This window comes from Oryctolagus cuniculus, chromosome 5, assembly GCF_051225735.1.
Source record: "Oryctolagus cuniculus isolate XC-2025 breed Fujian yellow rabbit chromosome 5, ASM5122573v1, whole genome shotgun sequence".
Classification (NCBI taxonomy): domain Eukaryota; kingdom Metazoa; phylum Chordata; class Mammalia; order Lagomorpha; family Leporidae; genus Oryctolagus; species Oryctolagus cuniculus.
In genome coordinates, this window is record NC_142871.1 from 39,821,236 (window position 1) to 39,837,733 (window position 16,498).

At 40.1% G+C, this 16,498-nt stretch overlaps 1 protein-coding gene across 1 annotated transcript in view; it reads right to left on the minus strand.

The window, feature by feature from the left end:
• Positions 1 to 16,498, minus strand: part of LAMA2 (laminin subunit alpha 2) — a 705,005-nt gene that overhangs the window by 159,571 nt on the left and 528,936 nt on the right. The window contains exon 39 of the mRNA XM_089333528.1: positions 6,344 to 6,455. Within this exon, the coding sequence (XP_089189654.1) occupies positions 6,344 to 6,455 (112 nt within the window). The remainder of the gene's footprint in view (positions 1 to 6,343; positions 6,456 to 16,498) is intronic.

Consider the following 16,498-nt stretch of genomic DNA (forward strand, 5'->3'; position numbering starts at 1 on the left):
CCCTCTGGAATATTAGGATTCTCCAGGTGTTTCACATATTCTACAAATGCTGTCTGCTCTGCCAGGAACTTGTTTTATAGGCTGGTGTTCTGGGCAAAATTTCATTTGGAAAAAGAATTCTATGTCAAATAAAAGTTTAAAAAACTGGTGAATTGAAACATTTACACAGTCATACTGCTAGTTTAGTCTAAAGTTTCCTAAAGTATGTTCTATGGAACATTAATTTAGTGAGTTGAAAGGAGACATTTTCTTAAGCTCTTTTGTCTGTGGAATACTTATTTCTACAACATTACCTATGAAAACCTTAGAAAGAAGGGCCTGGACTGGCCAAGAGATATTTGATACTATTCAAAGGTGAATCTGAAGACATCTTCAAGGCATAATAAGTCCTGAACATTAATTCTGGAGAGACTTTCTGATTTGCACTGGTTAAAGCTCCAGAAACAGGTGCACACAGTTAGCAAGTGGAGCAGCCACTGTGAGATATGAGGTGCTGGGTTAGTCTGGTAGTTCTGAAATGTGGATCCCCCAGAGTGGCAGCAGTAGCACCCCTGCAGAGCTTATGAGAAATACATACTGTCAGGCCGGGTCACAGATAGAGTAAGTCAGAAATTCTGGGGATGAGGGTCAGCATTTTGGCCCAGCAGGTTAAGCTACCACTTTAGATAGTGGCAACGCCTATTGGAGTGACAGTTCAAGTCCTGGCTGCTCCACTTCTGTACCAGCTGCTTGATAATGGGCCTAGAAAAGCAGAAAAATATGATCCAAGTACACAGGCCCCTGTTACCTACATGGGAGTAGGGTGGCATTTCCAACTCCTGACTTCAGCCTGGCCCAGATCTGGCTGTGGTGGCCATGTGAAGCGTGAACAAGCAGATGAAGAATTAACCTTTCTCTGATTTTCAAATACATAAGCCAATCAACCTTTAAACGTTTACAAAAAATAATACTTCTGGGTGTAGAGTCCAGCAGTCTTGTTTTTAACAATATTTTATTTATTTATTAATTTTATTTGAAAGGCAGGGAAGAGAGGGGCATGGGTGGGCAAAGAGAGACCAGAACTCCCTTTGGGTTTCAGTCCTTTCTTCCCAGGATACACATCAGAAGGAAGCGGGATAGAAAGCCAAGGAGCCAGAACTTGAACCAGGCACTCTGATATGAGGTGCAGGTGTTACTGCGCTACCACACCACCCCCTATTGGGGTTTAATAAGACCTCCAGGAGCTTCTAATGCTTGCCAGAGCTTTGGAAACACCAGGTTAGTAGAAGAAATTTGGTTTCAATATATAATCTATCCTTCCCCAACACATCTTCCTAATTCTCTTCTCATCATGAATGTCTTCATCTAGAAAGTTGCTACAGTCAACAGCATGTTCCCAACAGCCACTGCTGCAGACTGAATGTTTACGTTCCTCCCTAACTCTTATGTTGAAATTCCATACCCAGTGCGATGCTGTTTGAAGGGGAGACCTGCACATTTTGAGGGTGGAACTGAAATCAGCATCCGTATTCAATGTATGTCAGAGAGATTCCTTGTCCCTTTTACCATTGAAAGTTACAGTGAGAAGACAGCCATTCATGAGGCAGGAAGGGACCCCTCTCAACACTAACTGAGCCTGCCAACTCCTTGTAGATCTCAATCTCTAGAAGTGGGGGAAATGAATTTCTGTTGTTTATAAGCCACTGAGCCTGTGCTAATTTTTGTTGTAGCAGCCCCAAGGGACAAAGACATCCATATTTTAATTTGCAGAAAAATTTCAGCCACATATCTTAAGGAACAATTCCTAGGCCAGTGGAAGAAATTATGGTTGCGTGTTGTATTCCTACAAGTTACTGCAGGTAGTTTTTCTCTTGGTCCGACGTGTAATAGTCACACCTGGACATAGGCCGAGGAATCTTCCCAAGATTCCACCACTACTACCCTAAGATATCACTTACTAATAGCCTGTGTCAGGATTTTTATGGAGCCACAGTGACCACAGACTGATTAATTTAATGGTCGATCCTGCAGACTATGTGGGAAGCAAGCCCCAGTATCTCTGCCTCCAAGAGTCCAAGCAAAGCAGAAGTTTTGGCGTGGCTATGGTGCATGCCTGTCTGCACGGTTGATTTTAAACAACTATAGCATATAACTACGGACATCATTTGTATTCACTGATTTTAAAAAAATGCAAATGACTACTCCCACTTCCCAACTTACCAGGGCTGCTTTTCCTTTATTATATGAATATATTAATGAGCTTTTATAAGAGCTTGTGTTTGAAATTTTACCTGATTTAGGAAAACTGGTCTTAAATTCTGGCAAAGTGTGACAGAAATACAGTTAACTCAATACCCACTACTATAATATTGTTTAAAAAGTTAATGGCACCTTTAGGTTAGCATAAACATAAAATAAGCATTGCGTAGAGGCGATATGCAGGGAAAGAGGAAGGTGAGCTAGAATCTCACTATTTCCTTTGTGTTACATTCTCAATGCTCAATTTGGTGGGAATAATTTGATGGGAAGAGAAAGACATCAGAGAGACAAAAAGGAAAAATCTGTGTCTTTTAGAAGGCATATCATTTCTTTTTAAATTAAATCAATATGTAAACCACTAGTCATTGTTATTAGGAAGTACAAAATTGGCTTTTGTAAAATAATGCTGTATTAAGACAGAATCCATCATTTCCATAGATTAAAATAATGGACATTTGATAGCTTCAGTGCTTATATATATAAATATGTATGGGTTTTGGGACATCTGTGGGTATTTTTAAGAAAATGCACTATTTAGTCTCTTATTCAAAGGTACACATTATCACTTCAGTACATTTTCATTTCCCTAACATTAAAACTAATTGTGAATGCACCTCAATTTATTTCTATCTTATTTCAATCAGGATTTAAGGTAATTTAAAACATTTTTAACATAAAACAAAATCGGGGTAATGGTAAAAATATCAATATAAATCACTGGGGCTGGAGCCGTGGTTCATTTGCTAATCCTCCGCCTGTGGCGCCGGCATCCCATATGGGCACCGGGTTCTAGTCCTAGTTGCTCCTCTTCCAGACCAGCTCTCTGCTGTGGCCCGGGAAGGCAGTGGAGGATGGCCCAAGTGCTTGGGTGCATGCACCCTCATGGGAGACCAGGAGGAAGCACCTGGCTCCTGGCTTCAGATCGGCGTAGTTCCGGCCATAGTGTCCATTTGGGGGGTGAACCAACAGAAGGAAGACCTTTCTCTCTGTCTCTCTCTCTCACTGTCTAACTCTGTCAAATAAAAAAAAAGAAATCTGTTAAAAATATTAATATAAATCAGGGCATATATGTTAGAAAGCAATGCAGGAAACAACGTGTAATGTTTAACTCTCTAGCTCTAAACATCTTAGCAGTGAACATACAGCATAGAATAAAAAAGATTCTTAAGCAGACACAGTAACAGTAAAATAAAAATAAATTCATTCCTCAGGAGAGACAAAGCTGTTTGTCATATTAATCTGAAAAAAATTATTTGATGGGTAGATTTATCAAAAATGAGAAATTCTGACTAGCGAAACAGGACAGAAGGATGAGGAGCATTTATGTAGCCCTATTGTGATTCTGGACATAAACAATAATGAGTTATTTATGATTCATTAATTCTAACAATGCATGGGATAAAACATCATTTATTCATGATCTAATCAGGCCTCATACATAGCACAGTGCATATTATGAAATTATGGTGAGATAAGAATGGCTTCCATGAATAGAATTTGATTATCTATAAAGAGACTATGACTTTTAAGGGAAGATAAGATGAGTATTTTGCGATCCAAATGCAAAACTATTTTGCAACAGACAAAGGCCAGGCTGAAAAGCATTCACTTTTGCCACAGCAATTCATTGTAATAAATAAGATATAAAGCTACTGATAATTATCCCTCATTGTTTTAGCTTCGAGAAGAAAAACTAATGTGGCTAGCTGAACAAGTCACTTAAGCTTCTGATTCCCTTCCTCCTTCCCTGGCCCCTCTTCCTTCCTCTTTTCTTTCTTTCCCTCCCAAACTGACACATTTTACAGTACATCTCAGTGAAGAGTTAGTGTCACTCTGATCTGTGCAAATCTGTGGTCTCATTAAATGTCCACACTGGGATGAATTTTACCAAACGATGGCCAGAGCGACTTAAATGGTCACTTTCCTCAGGTTTGGTCACTCCACAGGGTACTTCATGTGAATTAGTGCAAGGGTCCCATCTGGATAGACACAATGAGACCATCAGAGCAGTGCACAGTTCAGGACACGAGAGACGCCTTTGGTGAGAGGTAAAACCTTTATTGATGATGGATATACCACAGATTGTGAAATCTAAAATCCAGGTTAAACCGCTCCTCTACTCTTTCCCCCTGCTGGTGGAGTAGGGTGGTTTACAAACTGTACAATGGCACTGGGCCAAAGATTATTATTATTAATCAAAGTGAAATTCAGCCCCTATACAATGTTTTGAATGCAGATGCAACACACCAGCCGGCCCCAGTCTCGTAGCCTTCCTCCTTCAGATTAAAAAGTGTCTTTAGAAGTCGGCTCTGTGGCATGGGGAGGTTAAGCAGCCGCCTGCGACAAGGGCTTCCCATATGGGTTCTGGGTCACGTCCTGGATGTGCCACTTCTGATCCAGCTCCCTGCTAAGGGCCTGGGAAAGCAGAAGATATCCCAGGTGTTTGGGCCCCTTTCACCCCTGTGGGAGACACAATGAAGCTCTTGACTCTTGGCTTAGGCATGGCAACAAATCAAAGGCAGGGCACGGGCACTGCTGTCCAGCTAGAAACATGGACAGGTGCTGACTATGCACCTGTCATTTGAAATTCAGCCCTCATGAGCCTTCATCCCTAACACTTTGGGGAGTCCAGGAATTAGGTGAGAGCTGCCCTGCTTCTTGCTCTGCATTCTACAATAAACTCTGCCTTTCTTCCACCAACCGGAATTCAGTGATTGGTGTTCTGTGTGCTGGGGGAGTGGCTCCAATTTGGAGGTTCCTACAACCACTCCTCCAACACGTTTTGGGGATTGTTGCTTAACAGAATGGGTAGCCAGAAGTGCGCCCTTCTTTAGTGGGAGGTGGAGGGCTCATTATGGAGGAAAAATAGTAAGCAGCCACTAGAGTGCAGTAAAACGGGTATTAATCGCATTATCAGAAGGACTTTACGAGGAGCCCCAGGATAGGCTGCTCTGTGAGGAATGCCTGAGATTTCGGATGGAAGGAAACAGAAAGTTCCTGGAATGCTCAGAGGGGCTTCCAGGGGTCCACACAGTGTGAGGCAGCCCTGCCTGCAATGGGGTTTTGCTGTTGTTGCTGCTGCTGTTGTTTTGCAGGGGTGTGGGATGTTTGCAAGTAGCATCAATGAAAACCAATACCAGGGAAAGTCCGCCTTCCTCAGGCATAACAGCAACTGCAAGGAGCTCACTGAGATTTCCCTGGTAGAAGTCACCTTTGCTTAAGGTCTGGCCTCAGATTCATCTGTTTCTTACCACCATGGGAGATCTTCAGGAATTTCTGTTTCCTTGTGCCCTGTGATGTCCAGGAATTACCCATGAAGACCTGCCTTGAAGGCATCCCACATCCTGCGCTATTTTGCTGTATGACAAAGCAAGATACTGAAAATGCAGAACCCTGAGGAGCAATAAAAATATTTTTGAAAGCAGAGAAACCCCACAAATCCACTTTTTTCCTACTTTCTAAATGTGCATGTATGTTTGTTAGATATTACAAAGTATTTAAGAATTTTTATTTTCATTATTACTGTAGTGGATGGAGGGTGTTAGCTGTTTTCTTTAAGAGTTTCTTAATCTGGGCTTTTGCCCAGAAATGGCTTATTCTTTGACTCCCAATCATATTGAGAGGTGCCAAAAAGGAACTCCCAGAGAATTGCGGACTAAATTGTTGTGCTTCTGGTAAAGGAGCACACGCAAATGCCAAGCAAATGATGTTCATTAAAAGCCAGTTCATTCCAAGGCCACTTTGAGAAGTCAAACCGCTTCTTTAATGTGCTGAGTGGAATGACAAATCTAGTGTTTTTAAATGAGAAATCTTTTAAATAGCCTTGAATACAAATAACAGCAAAACATAAGCTGCCCAATAGTTAACCATGAGAGTCATTTCTCACGAATCCTTGCGGGTCTACCCTTAGAATCACCAATTCCCTGACCATTTGTAGGTTACAGATTCTCAGCAGACAGTGTCCCTGAATGTCTTAACTAAAATACTTTTTAAAACTTGGAGTTCGGAAATGTCATCTCTGGCGAGAGAAATTCCAGTCGCATATAATTCCTTTTTCTATTTTTTTGTTGGGAGAAATAATATGAAAATGTGATTTTTCTAATACCTTCTGCATCCTGGGCGAGCTCCTTAATGAATTCTTCTAAGGACTTGGCTCTTGTGTTGGTCCTCTCAGCATCCTGTCCGGTTTGCTCGCCATCTGCTGTCACTTTGGTAGCCTAATGATCCAAATTTGGAAGAAGCGTAATTAATAGTGATGACGAAGCCATGGTTAGCTAAGTTCCCACTGGCTACATTCTCTTTCAAATATTACTCTGAGCCAAAAGCAATCAATGAATTATTGATCAGAGGTACTGGAAATGACGCCCCACGCTCAAGTATACAATTAAACTTTATTACTTCTTCTATTAAATGGAAATCACAGAGCTGTATTTGGTCTTTTAAAAACTCTCATTATAGGCAATGGCACAGAAGAGGCAATAAAGCACAATTATTTTTGAAATGTCTTTAAGGTATTATTGCCCACAGTCTTTAATGGAATTTTCAGCCTCTGCATGTTACGGTTTTGTCTATATTTTATTCACTAAAAAAAAAATGTGGAGTACAACGATGCTCTTTTGAGAGAGCAACAGGCAGTCTGTCTCAATAAGCGTAATCCTATAGATTCAGCTTAGATCAATATGTTAGTTAAAGAAACAAAGTGGGAAATGCTTAGGCACTCAGTGGATGCTTGTTTTATAACACTTTAAAGATACCAGCAAAATGTTTAAGGAAGAATAAATGCTAACTTTCCCATATGATATCATCAGAAATACAGCTATCATCACAGAAACATACACCACTGTCAGCCAAATACAACCGAACCCCAAACAGCTCCACCTTGCAAAGAGCATGCCTGTACATATTCGCCTGTATTCACCTTGAAAAAAGCATTGGACATAATGGAATGCATTCAGAGTAGGTTCATGGTTAGGCTATACTGTGTTTAGATGAATACAAGTGGTGTGTCTAACAATTCTTGATATTACAAGTTTAGAACACCTTGGAGTAGGTTTACACTGCACTTTTCTATGTGTATGCATATGTTGATAAATATGATTTCTCTTTTAGTAAAAAGATATGAACAATCTAACTCTAGATAACAGTCAGAGAATAAGAAGCCATTTCAATATAATTTTGAATAAGGCCCAAGTGGGCAGAGTATTAGTTCTCTACAGTCTTCTACAGAGTGCCTATATGCCAGGCATGGCCAAATATTTATTTAATTATGTGCATAAGTGGATTTTAAATAGCACTCGATGTCTGGCCTGTACAAAGCATACTAAGAATTCTACAGGTATTATATTACAGCTTGTGATTTCCCAGTGACAACACAAAGTTTAATTCATGAAACTTTTCAAGGTTTTACATAAAAGAATATAAAGTTGAAATATTATCATGTAATTTCTGAAGCTGTGTTCCCAGCACAAATTAAAGTATGAAGGAAGAATCCACCGGAAAATTTTTAATTTCTCTTTACAGTTTTCAGGGCATTCACACATGATTTGGAGAGTATCATAAGGGATTACAGTACTCAGAATTTTTTCTTGTAAAATGTTAAAAATGTAATTATTTTCTCATTTAAATTTTTTGAAAATTCTCTTTGTAAATAAACTGGGCATGCAATTACTAAATTTCTCAAAATCTGCTTTTGTGGTAGGCATTGCAAATATATTACAGTCCCTAAACTCAGCACTCTGCACATGGACCAACAAGATGGACCGAAAAACTTGTAACACAAATACACATGCACACACACACACTCACTCACATATATCATTTTTAAAAACACTGCCTTTGATTCTCCACCTAAGGTCACCTGCTTAAGATGTTGGCAGTCTAAACGGCTTTAAATGTTTCTTCAGTGTGGATCTGATTGTATTCTATGAGACCAGGCCTATGTTCATATATCACAAAACATCATAATAAGGGACTTTTTCTACATTATGAGCATTTTCCAATATCTAGTCTAGGAATTATCACCACCTCTGTTATCTATTATTATACTGAAAATATACATTATAATTTGAATTTAAAGTTTATCCTTTACATTATCAATCTTTTCAATATTACCAAATAACTATCTTAAATGTTCACACCATCAAGCTTAATAGTTCTTACTAATAACTCAAATCATAATTTTTTTCAGAATAAATGTATACTCATACATTCTTTTTTTTTAAAAGACTTATTTATTTACTTGAAAGAGCTACAGAGAGAGAGAAGGAGAGGCAGAGAAAGAGAGAGGTCTTTCAGCCACTGATTCATCCACCAATTGGCCACAATGGCCGAAGCTGCCCATATAAAGTCAGGAGCCAGGAGATTCCTCCAGCTCTACCCACATGGGTGCAGGGGCCCAAGGATTTGGGCCATCCTCTACTGCTTTCTCAGGCCACAGCAGAGAGCTAGATTGGAAGTGGAGCAGCTGGGAATTGAACTGGCGCCCATATGGGATGCCGGCACTGCAAGCAGCAGCTCTACCCACTATGCCACAACGCTGGCCCCTGCGTTGTCTCTTTGAAGTACTGGATGGTCAAGAACACATTCACTGCCTTGACTTTTACTCACATATTGCATTTATGTGGTAACATAAGAGTCATCATTCACAAAACTTTTAGTCTCATCATTGATTGAATACTCCAATATTAAGATGTCAAGGATTCTACATGTACTCTGATAAGAATTAAATGTTTAAAAGTTGTCACTAAGACTCTGTGCAATCAACCCCCTGCCTTCCTTTTTGTATATGAAATATGCTAAATTTTTCACTTCTTAGGGTTTTCTTATGTTGTCTTCATTTTGCCTGGAACATGCTTCTCCTTGACTCTTTGAGAGCCCTGACCTTGTTATTTGTCAGATTTCAATGTAAGCATCTGCTCTTAGAGTGACCATTGCCAGGGCATCATCTAGGTTTCTGCACTTCCTTGAGCAGAACACAGCACCTTGTTTTTATTGCTTCCTAATTCTTTTCTACTTCCTAAAAATCAATTCAGACTCCAAGATAAAGTTCCAACTTCTCTATGAAGCTATCCCTGCCTATACATTCTAGAATTACTCATTTAATGACAAAAAATTGTCTTACTGAATTATTGGCTACCTTCCAAACTACCAGGTTAACTCTAAGAGGGCCAAGAACTTGGTCTTTTAAAAAAAGATTATTTATTTACTTATTGGAAAGGCATAGTTACAGAAAGAGAGGGAAAGATGAAGAAAGAGATCTTCAATCCACTGGTTCACCCTCCAAATGGCTGCAACAGCTGAGGCTGGGCTAGGCTGAAGCCAGGAGCTGGGAGTTTTTCTGGGTCTTCCATGTGGGTGCAGGGGCCCAAGCACTTGGGCCATCCTCTTCTGCCTTCCCAGGCACATTAGCAGGGAGCTAGATTGGAAGTAGAGCAGCCGGGACTTGAACCTATGCTCATATGGGATGCCAGTGTTGCAGACTGCGCCACAACGGCTGGCCTCACTTGGTCTATCCTAATCATTAAGTCACATTCAGCTCTTACCTTGCAGTAAATATTCTCTGAATGTTGTTAAATATATGACTAAATAACAATTCTCCTAACCAATCTTGCCAAACTGATTAACTGATTCTTGCCTACCTTTGAATATTCGCAGAAAAAGATTTGCTTCTCAACTTTCCCCTACCTAGTCAAAGCAAATCAGATCTTCAAGATTCAGTTCCAGCTCCATCTTCTCTGTGAGGCCCTCCTCGCCTGTTACAGCGCATGCTCTTCTTTCTTAGATTTTAATTATTCTTGCCACCATTCATGACAATAATGTGTAGTGCTGTGTTGTATGTTTGCCCTGTCTACCTAATCTCTATCACTGGGGGACAGCAATCCCTCTTACCTCGTTTTATCTATGACAGCACCCGTTGCAGGGGTTGAAGGTATTGGCTGATTGCTTGATACAATAATAATAAAACCAACTATGCTTTGAAATTCTAAAGCCTTTCGGAGCATTCCCAACACCATTCAAACTGACCGTATGCCTGGTGCTATGCTCGCCAGCAAATGCACATGGCTGAGCAGTTTCCCCGGCATTCGCAGAGCCTCAGGGGAAGCTGCTACTCGCGAGCAGCAGCCGAGTGCTTGGTAGGACGGCCATGTACGAGAACTTCCAGCCTCCCTACTCTGCATTCGAGACCCTGGCTTCATGGCAACTCAAATCTGGGCCTGTGACTATACACCAAGCCCCACGCTGGTTGGGAAGGTTAGGCACAGTGTCGCTAAAGGAAGATACCCTTCTCTCTGCACACATGACATGAGTTTCCTCTCTTAGTTACTGCAGGAGAGGAGGTGTGAAGTTCCTGGCACCAAAAACACTGACTTTGGCATACACTAAAACTAGGGTTCCACAGGCAGGCTCGGCTGTACCTTGAGTTTCTATACTTACTCAGAAGGGCATGCAATGCTTTCATGTCTCATGTCCTGTTCCTGCCTCTGGAGACAAACAGAGAACACATTTTCATGCCGGTCAAAGTGAAGGTATAGAGGGGTTAGCTGACTTATCTGAATTCACACTTGTGGCCCGGGAGTGCAGAGGAGGATGGCCCAAAACTTGGGCCCTGCACCCACATGGGAGACCAGGAGAAGTACCTGCCTCCTGGCTTTGGATCTGCGTGGTGCGCCGGCAGCATCGGCCACTGGGGGGTGAACCAACGGAAAAAGGAAGACCTTTCTCTCTGTCTCTGTCTCTCTCTCTGTCTCTCTCTCTCTAACTCTGCATGTCAAAAAAATATTATAGAATTGGAGATAAAATAAAAATTTTCTGTCTCACAACCCTATATTTTACTTGTACCAAATACTATTTTATGTTTGGCTAAAACACAGGAATACTAGGAATACACATGAAAAAGGAACCCATTGGGTAAAAGGACATTGTTTTGGATACATAAAATTTTACATGTATGCATAAGCTTGGACTTTTGGCAAATTAAAGCATTTCAAAATCCATAACAGAACATCATCTAGATATATTTTTAAAAATCGTGTGTCACTACCCAGTAATTAAGTCGAAGAGTCATTCTTGTTAACACTATGCACGAAATAGTCCATTGTCACCTATGAGTGTGACCCTTATTAGTAGTAGAGATGGACAGCAGTATCACTGGTAGCATTGTGGTACCACTATAGAAGTGAAATCCACACAACCCAGTTCACCCAGTGCAGGTTATTGATAATGGTATACATGAGTGCTGTCCACTGCGTGATAAAAGCTATCTGTCTGGTTCAGTTTGGTTTTCCTCTGTTTTATTAAATTACTACCCCATCTCTTAGTCATCCTCCTTATTCGCTATTATCTTGTCCTTCTGAGTATTTGACAAATATCATCTCATTTATCTAATAGGTAGTATAAGCTCCCTTTCATTCTCTATCTTTGATTTTCTTAATTTTACATTCTCTTGCTTCTATTCTGCAATTTTTCCAATGTTCTTTTGTAAATGATGCCTAATACAGTATCTTGTATCTATCCCTCTTACCTTTGATTATTTTTTTTACATTCAAATTCATTAAACTAGGTCTTTTTTTCTTTTCTTCTTCTTTGTGTCTTTTTTTTTAGAATATTTATATCTAGGCAGCATGCATTACCATTAGACACACATTAATCTACTTCTGAACAATGTAGCTGTTACTTTTTTGCTTTAGCTCAAGCAGTTCTCACTGTGACTTTTGAAATCTGCACATAATTTTCTTGGTTGGATATTACTAGAGTCTTTCATTTTCTGCTGTCTTTATGTTAAAGCCAGAATGTAATGGAGCAAATCTAACTACTGAATAGACAACATTGCTAAGATGCCATCTACCTTTGCATTTGCGGATTCATATGGTTTACTGCTAAAATTAAATTTCGGAGCTCATCATTTATATGATACTCTCAAAGGTCACCCACAAATGTACCAGCTCTGTATATCTAAGTGGTGGTGAAGCATTCCTCAGGCAACCTGTTAGAATCAACAACGCACAGGGAAAGAGACAGGGGGCCCTGTGGAATGATAAGGAGTCGATTCCACGTGGAATATCTCCCTTAATATTTCAGGTGTCAAATTTTATTTTTTTTGACAGGCAGAGTTAGACAGTGAGAGAGAGACAGAGAGAAAGGTCTTCCTTCCATTGGTTCACCCCCAAATGGCTGCTATGGCCGGCGTGCTGCGCTGATCCGAAGCCAGGAGCCAGGTGCTTCCTCCTGGTCTGCCATGGGGTGCAGGGCCCAAGCACTTGGGCCATCTTCCACTGCCCTCCCGGGCCACAGCAGAGAGCTGGACTGGAAGAGGAGCAACTAGGACATAATCTGGAGATCTGACCAGGACTAGAACCTGGGGTGCTGGTGCTGCAGGCAGAGGATTAGCCTAGTGAGCCGTGGTGCCAGCCTCAGGTATCAAATTTTTTAAGTTCCAAACCAAACACATTTGCTTTGTTACATATTCCCCCTCTCTCTGTTTTCTCTGTTAAAACATAGAATTAGAAACGAAAGATACAGTTGGCTACTATATTACTTAGACTTTTGTTACTACCAAAAATTTTGGCACCTGTTTTTGGAGGTTCATGGTCTTAGACTGGGCAGCTCCCATTGCTTTGGCCATCTGGTGAGGTCAGAAGACAGTGGTGGCAGAGCACAGTGGAGGGAGCATCACACGGCAAGCCAGGGAGCGTGGAGTGCCCAGGGCTTTGATAAACAACCCTCCATGAACACTGTCTTCCCAGGCACTCCACCAATGATAAAGATGTCCACTGAGGATGTCCTGCCAGGCTTACCTTCTATTCAGCCTAACTGGATTAAGATTCCACACTCTTAGTAACAGTATGTAATGATGTTGATATGTAACCATCTGTACCAGTTTGGGAGTCATATCCTATTCAAACTGCAACAGCAATTTAGATGTTTAACAACTATAAATAAAGCATTGTAAACTTATAAAGATGAGGAATCTTCAAAAAGTTTATAGAAAATGCACTGTATAAATCAACGACCCTTAGATTTCAAAATAATTTTGCACTGAAATAAAGATTTGGTTACACTTTTCCACAAACTATTGTAGGCAGTTAAATCATTGAAAACTAATCTTTTAAAGATGCTTCATCTTCTTTATATTTAATTCTCAATAGGCAGTAGAAGACTGCATATATCAAGTTAAATTTTGATATTTTGTGTAGTTCAGTCATTATATAGCAGTCTAATCTTATGGTACATACACATTTAAGAAGTGTTTATCAAATAACACATTCAATTTAAGTGTCTGTGCCTGATTTTAATGCACTTTAAAGAAATTAAAAATCAGTTCTTATTTTGTGTTCATCTACCTTTCATCTAGTTGTTCAAATCCTATAATTTAAATTCTTCACAATTAATTATTTAAAGAAGTACTGGCTGAACACCTACTATGTGCATGATATCAGTGATACCATGGTGAGTCTTCACCCATCTCTAAACCCCTTCTCCCCCAAACTGTCTTCCTCCTTTTGGAGTTTCAAGTCTGTTAGGGATAGAGTTACTTGTAAAATGATCAAGCAAATACAATAACAACTAGGAATGGAAAAAAATACAATGTTTGACAATCATATGAGGAATCTCAGCATAACTAGAAAGTCCTAGGGACTGAGATTTGAAAGGTGGACTGAAGTTAACAGAAGTTAACATGATGTTGCAGGAATTGAATTACCTTCTAAGCAAATATATATATATATGTATATAAATCCACACACACATATATATATATTTGCAAAAAGGCTCTGTGGCATGAAGTGATGGAAGGGTAGTGTAGCTGGGGGGCAGATGCCCTGGGCATGAGTGGTGGAAGATGTGGCCAAGGGGAGGAGTTTGGTCTTCATCCTAAGAGCAGTGGGAAGGCAGGCTCAGAGGTTAAGCACTACATCTGTAATAGCAAACGTTCATTCAGGCTACATAGAGTAGAATTGAAGAATGAGGAAAAACAGACTAGCTAGAAAGCTAATGTGGTAATCATAAACTAAGGATCAGGAGGCTGCTGGAGAGTGAGGTAGGGGAGCTAGAAGGCCCAGAAACGGAACCCACAGTATCGGGTAATTAGTTGGACAAATGGGAGGGCAACAAAGGAAGAACGAGATCCTAAGGAGTATTTATGTATTTCTGGTTTATATGCTGAATGCAGTTGTTACAGGGAGTTCAAGTAAAATTAATAAAGTGATGTTGGATTTAGTGACTACCTTGTGATTGGTTAGCTTGTAAAAACAATTTTAGTTGTGGGCTGGAAATGGAAATCCAGTCTGCAATAGAGTGAGAAATGCATGCAGGCCTGTCTCCAAGTCTTTCAAAAAAAAGTTGGCTCTGACAACGGGAGTGAGCTAAGGGTAGCAGATTCAGAGGCATATAGAGCTGTCATCAAAAAGCATTTCAGTATGCCACACATATTATAGGACAGTTTGAATATGTCAAATATGGTTCTCATATTCAAGGAGCCTATATTCCACTGAAGTAAACAAAACAGTAATACATCAAATTATGTAGAAACATATATATATAACATTTTCTTAATATTTACAAATTAAAACCTATCAAAATATATGCTAACTTGGTTTTCAGGAGGATCATTGTTCTCTTTACTCAGCAATATTAGGGAACTAGATTCTCCATGTCAAAAACCAGTAACAGACATAAAAGCACTTGAAGGAGACAGTGTAGCTCCCATACTGGCTGTGCAGGATGAAACTTGCCCTGTGTTTCCACAAGTATCCATGAAATGTGTTAGTTATAAAGTGACTGGTTAGCCAACAGTGCAGAAAACAAGAGGCACTGCAAAGAATGAGGGTACCAATCAAAGCACTTTTCGAGAGGTAAGGGATCCCTACCTATAAGTAGGTATAGGATCATAGTAGTTAGCAACTTTGGCTGACATCAGGATCCTCTGGGGGAGTGCTTGAGAATCCCATTGCTCAGATTATACTTTTAGTTAAATCACAGTCTTCAGGTTTGGTTCCTGGTCCCAGGCGGTGCCCATGTGCAATCCTAGTCTTGCTATACGTTGCCTGCCTAACATAGTCAAGGGTTACAGGAAGTTGTAGCCACTGTATTTCTTGTATTCTGGTCCCAGTTGCAGAACCATTCATGGTTCTGAGATACAAGCGTTGTTGGTCTTAGTCTCATAATATTGAAAATTTAAATTCTCTAGCCCAGTAGTTAGGACTCTGTATTAATTCACCCATGGATCATTATGCAGTTTGACCACAGGGAAAAAGGGAATTGGTCATGTTGATTCAGTGTATTTAGGGTCCCCTGACAGCTATATTGCCAATGACAAGTGTGGCAGGGACAAGGTTAATTAATGAGCACTTACATGTCTTCCCTCTACCCACCAAGATGAGATCTTCATCTTAAACACTCTTATTTCTAGGCTCTTGTGTTCTATAATCTGAAGAATGGGCAGCTTAATATGGTATTAGGGTGTGGAAAAGGGGAAAAAAGGTGAAATTTACAATGAAAAAAATATGGAAAATACTACTTCAGCTAGTTAATCAAAGTAAATATCAATAGTAATAAGGCATATAGGTCAAGTGGATCTTTGGTATGATGTGGTAAAATATTTAACTTGTATGATGATTTTCACAAAAACATGTAAGTTCATTATATTTAGGAAGAAAACATGAGACAAAATCCAATGGAGAGGCCATTGCTTGGGATGCCCACATCTTATACAGGAGTGCTAGTCTCAGATACTCTCTTTTCAACTCAGCTTTCTTCTAATTTGTACCTTGAGAGGCAGCAGGTGATGGCCCAAGCACCTGATTCTCTGCCATTCAGGTGGAAGATACAGTTGGAGTTCCTGGCTCCTTGCTTCTGCCTAGTCCAGCCCCGGCTGTGACAGCCATTAGAGGAGTGAACAGGCAGATAGGAAATCTCTTTTTCTCTCTGTCCTTTCCTCTCTCTGTCATTCTACATTTTAAATAAATAAATAGGTAAATAAATAAATAAATAATAGATCTTTAAAAATTATTAAAATACTGGTTCCAACTATGTCTGACAAACTGTTGCAATAGAGTCAACCTATAACACCATGTTAAAAACATAATCAAAAACCCAATGGAGGCCAAGTCTACAAGACACATGAACTTGTCAAAACTGTCCAAGGCATCACAAGTCTGAGAAACTCTCACAGCACACAGGGGCCTGAGATGATGTGATGACTAAATGTCATGTGATGTCCTGGGATAGATCCAGAAACATTGAAAAGACATTGAGGAAAGCTGAA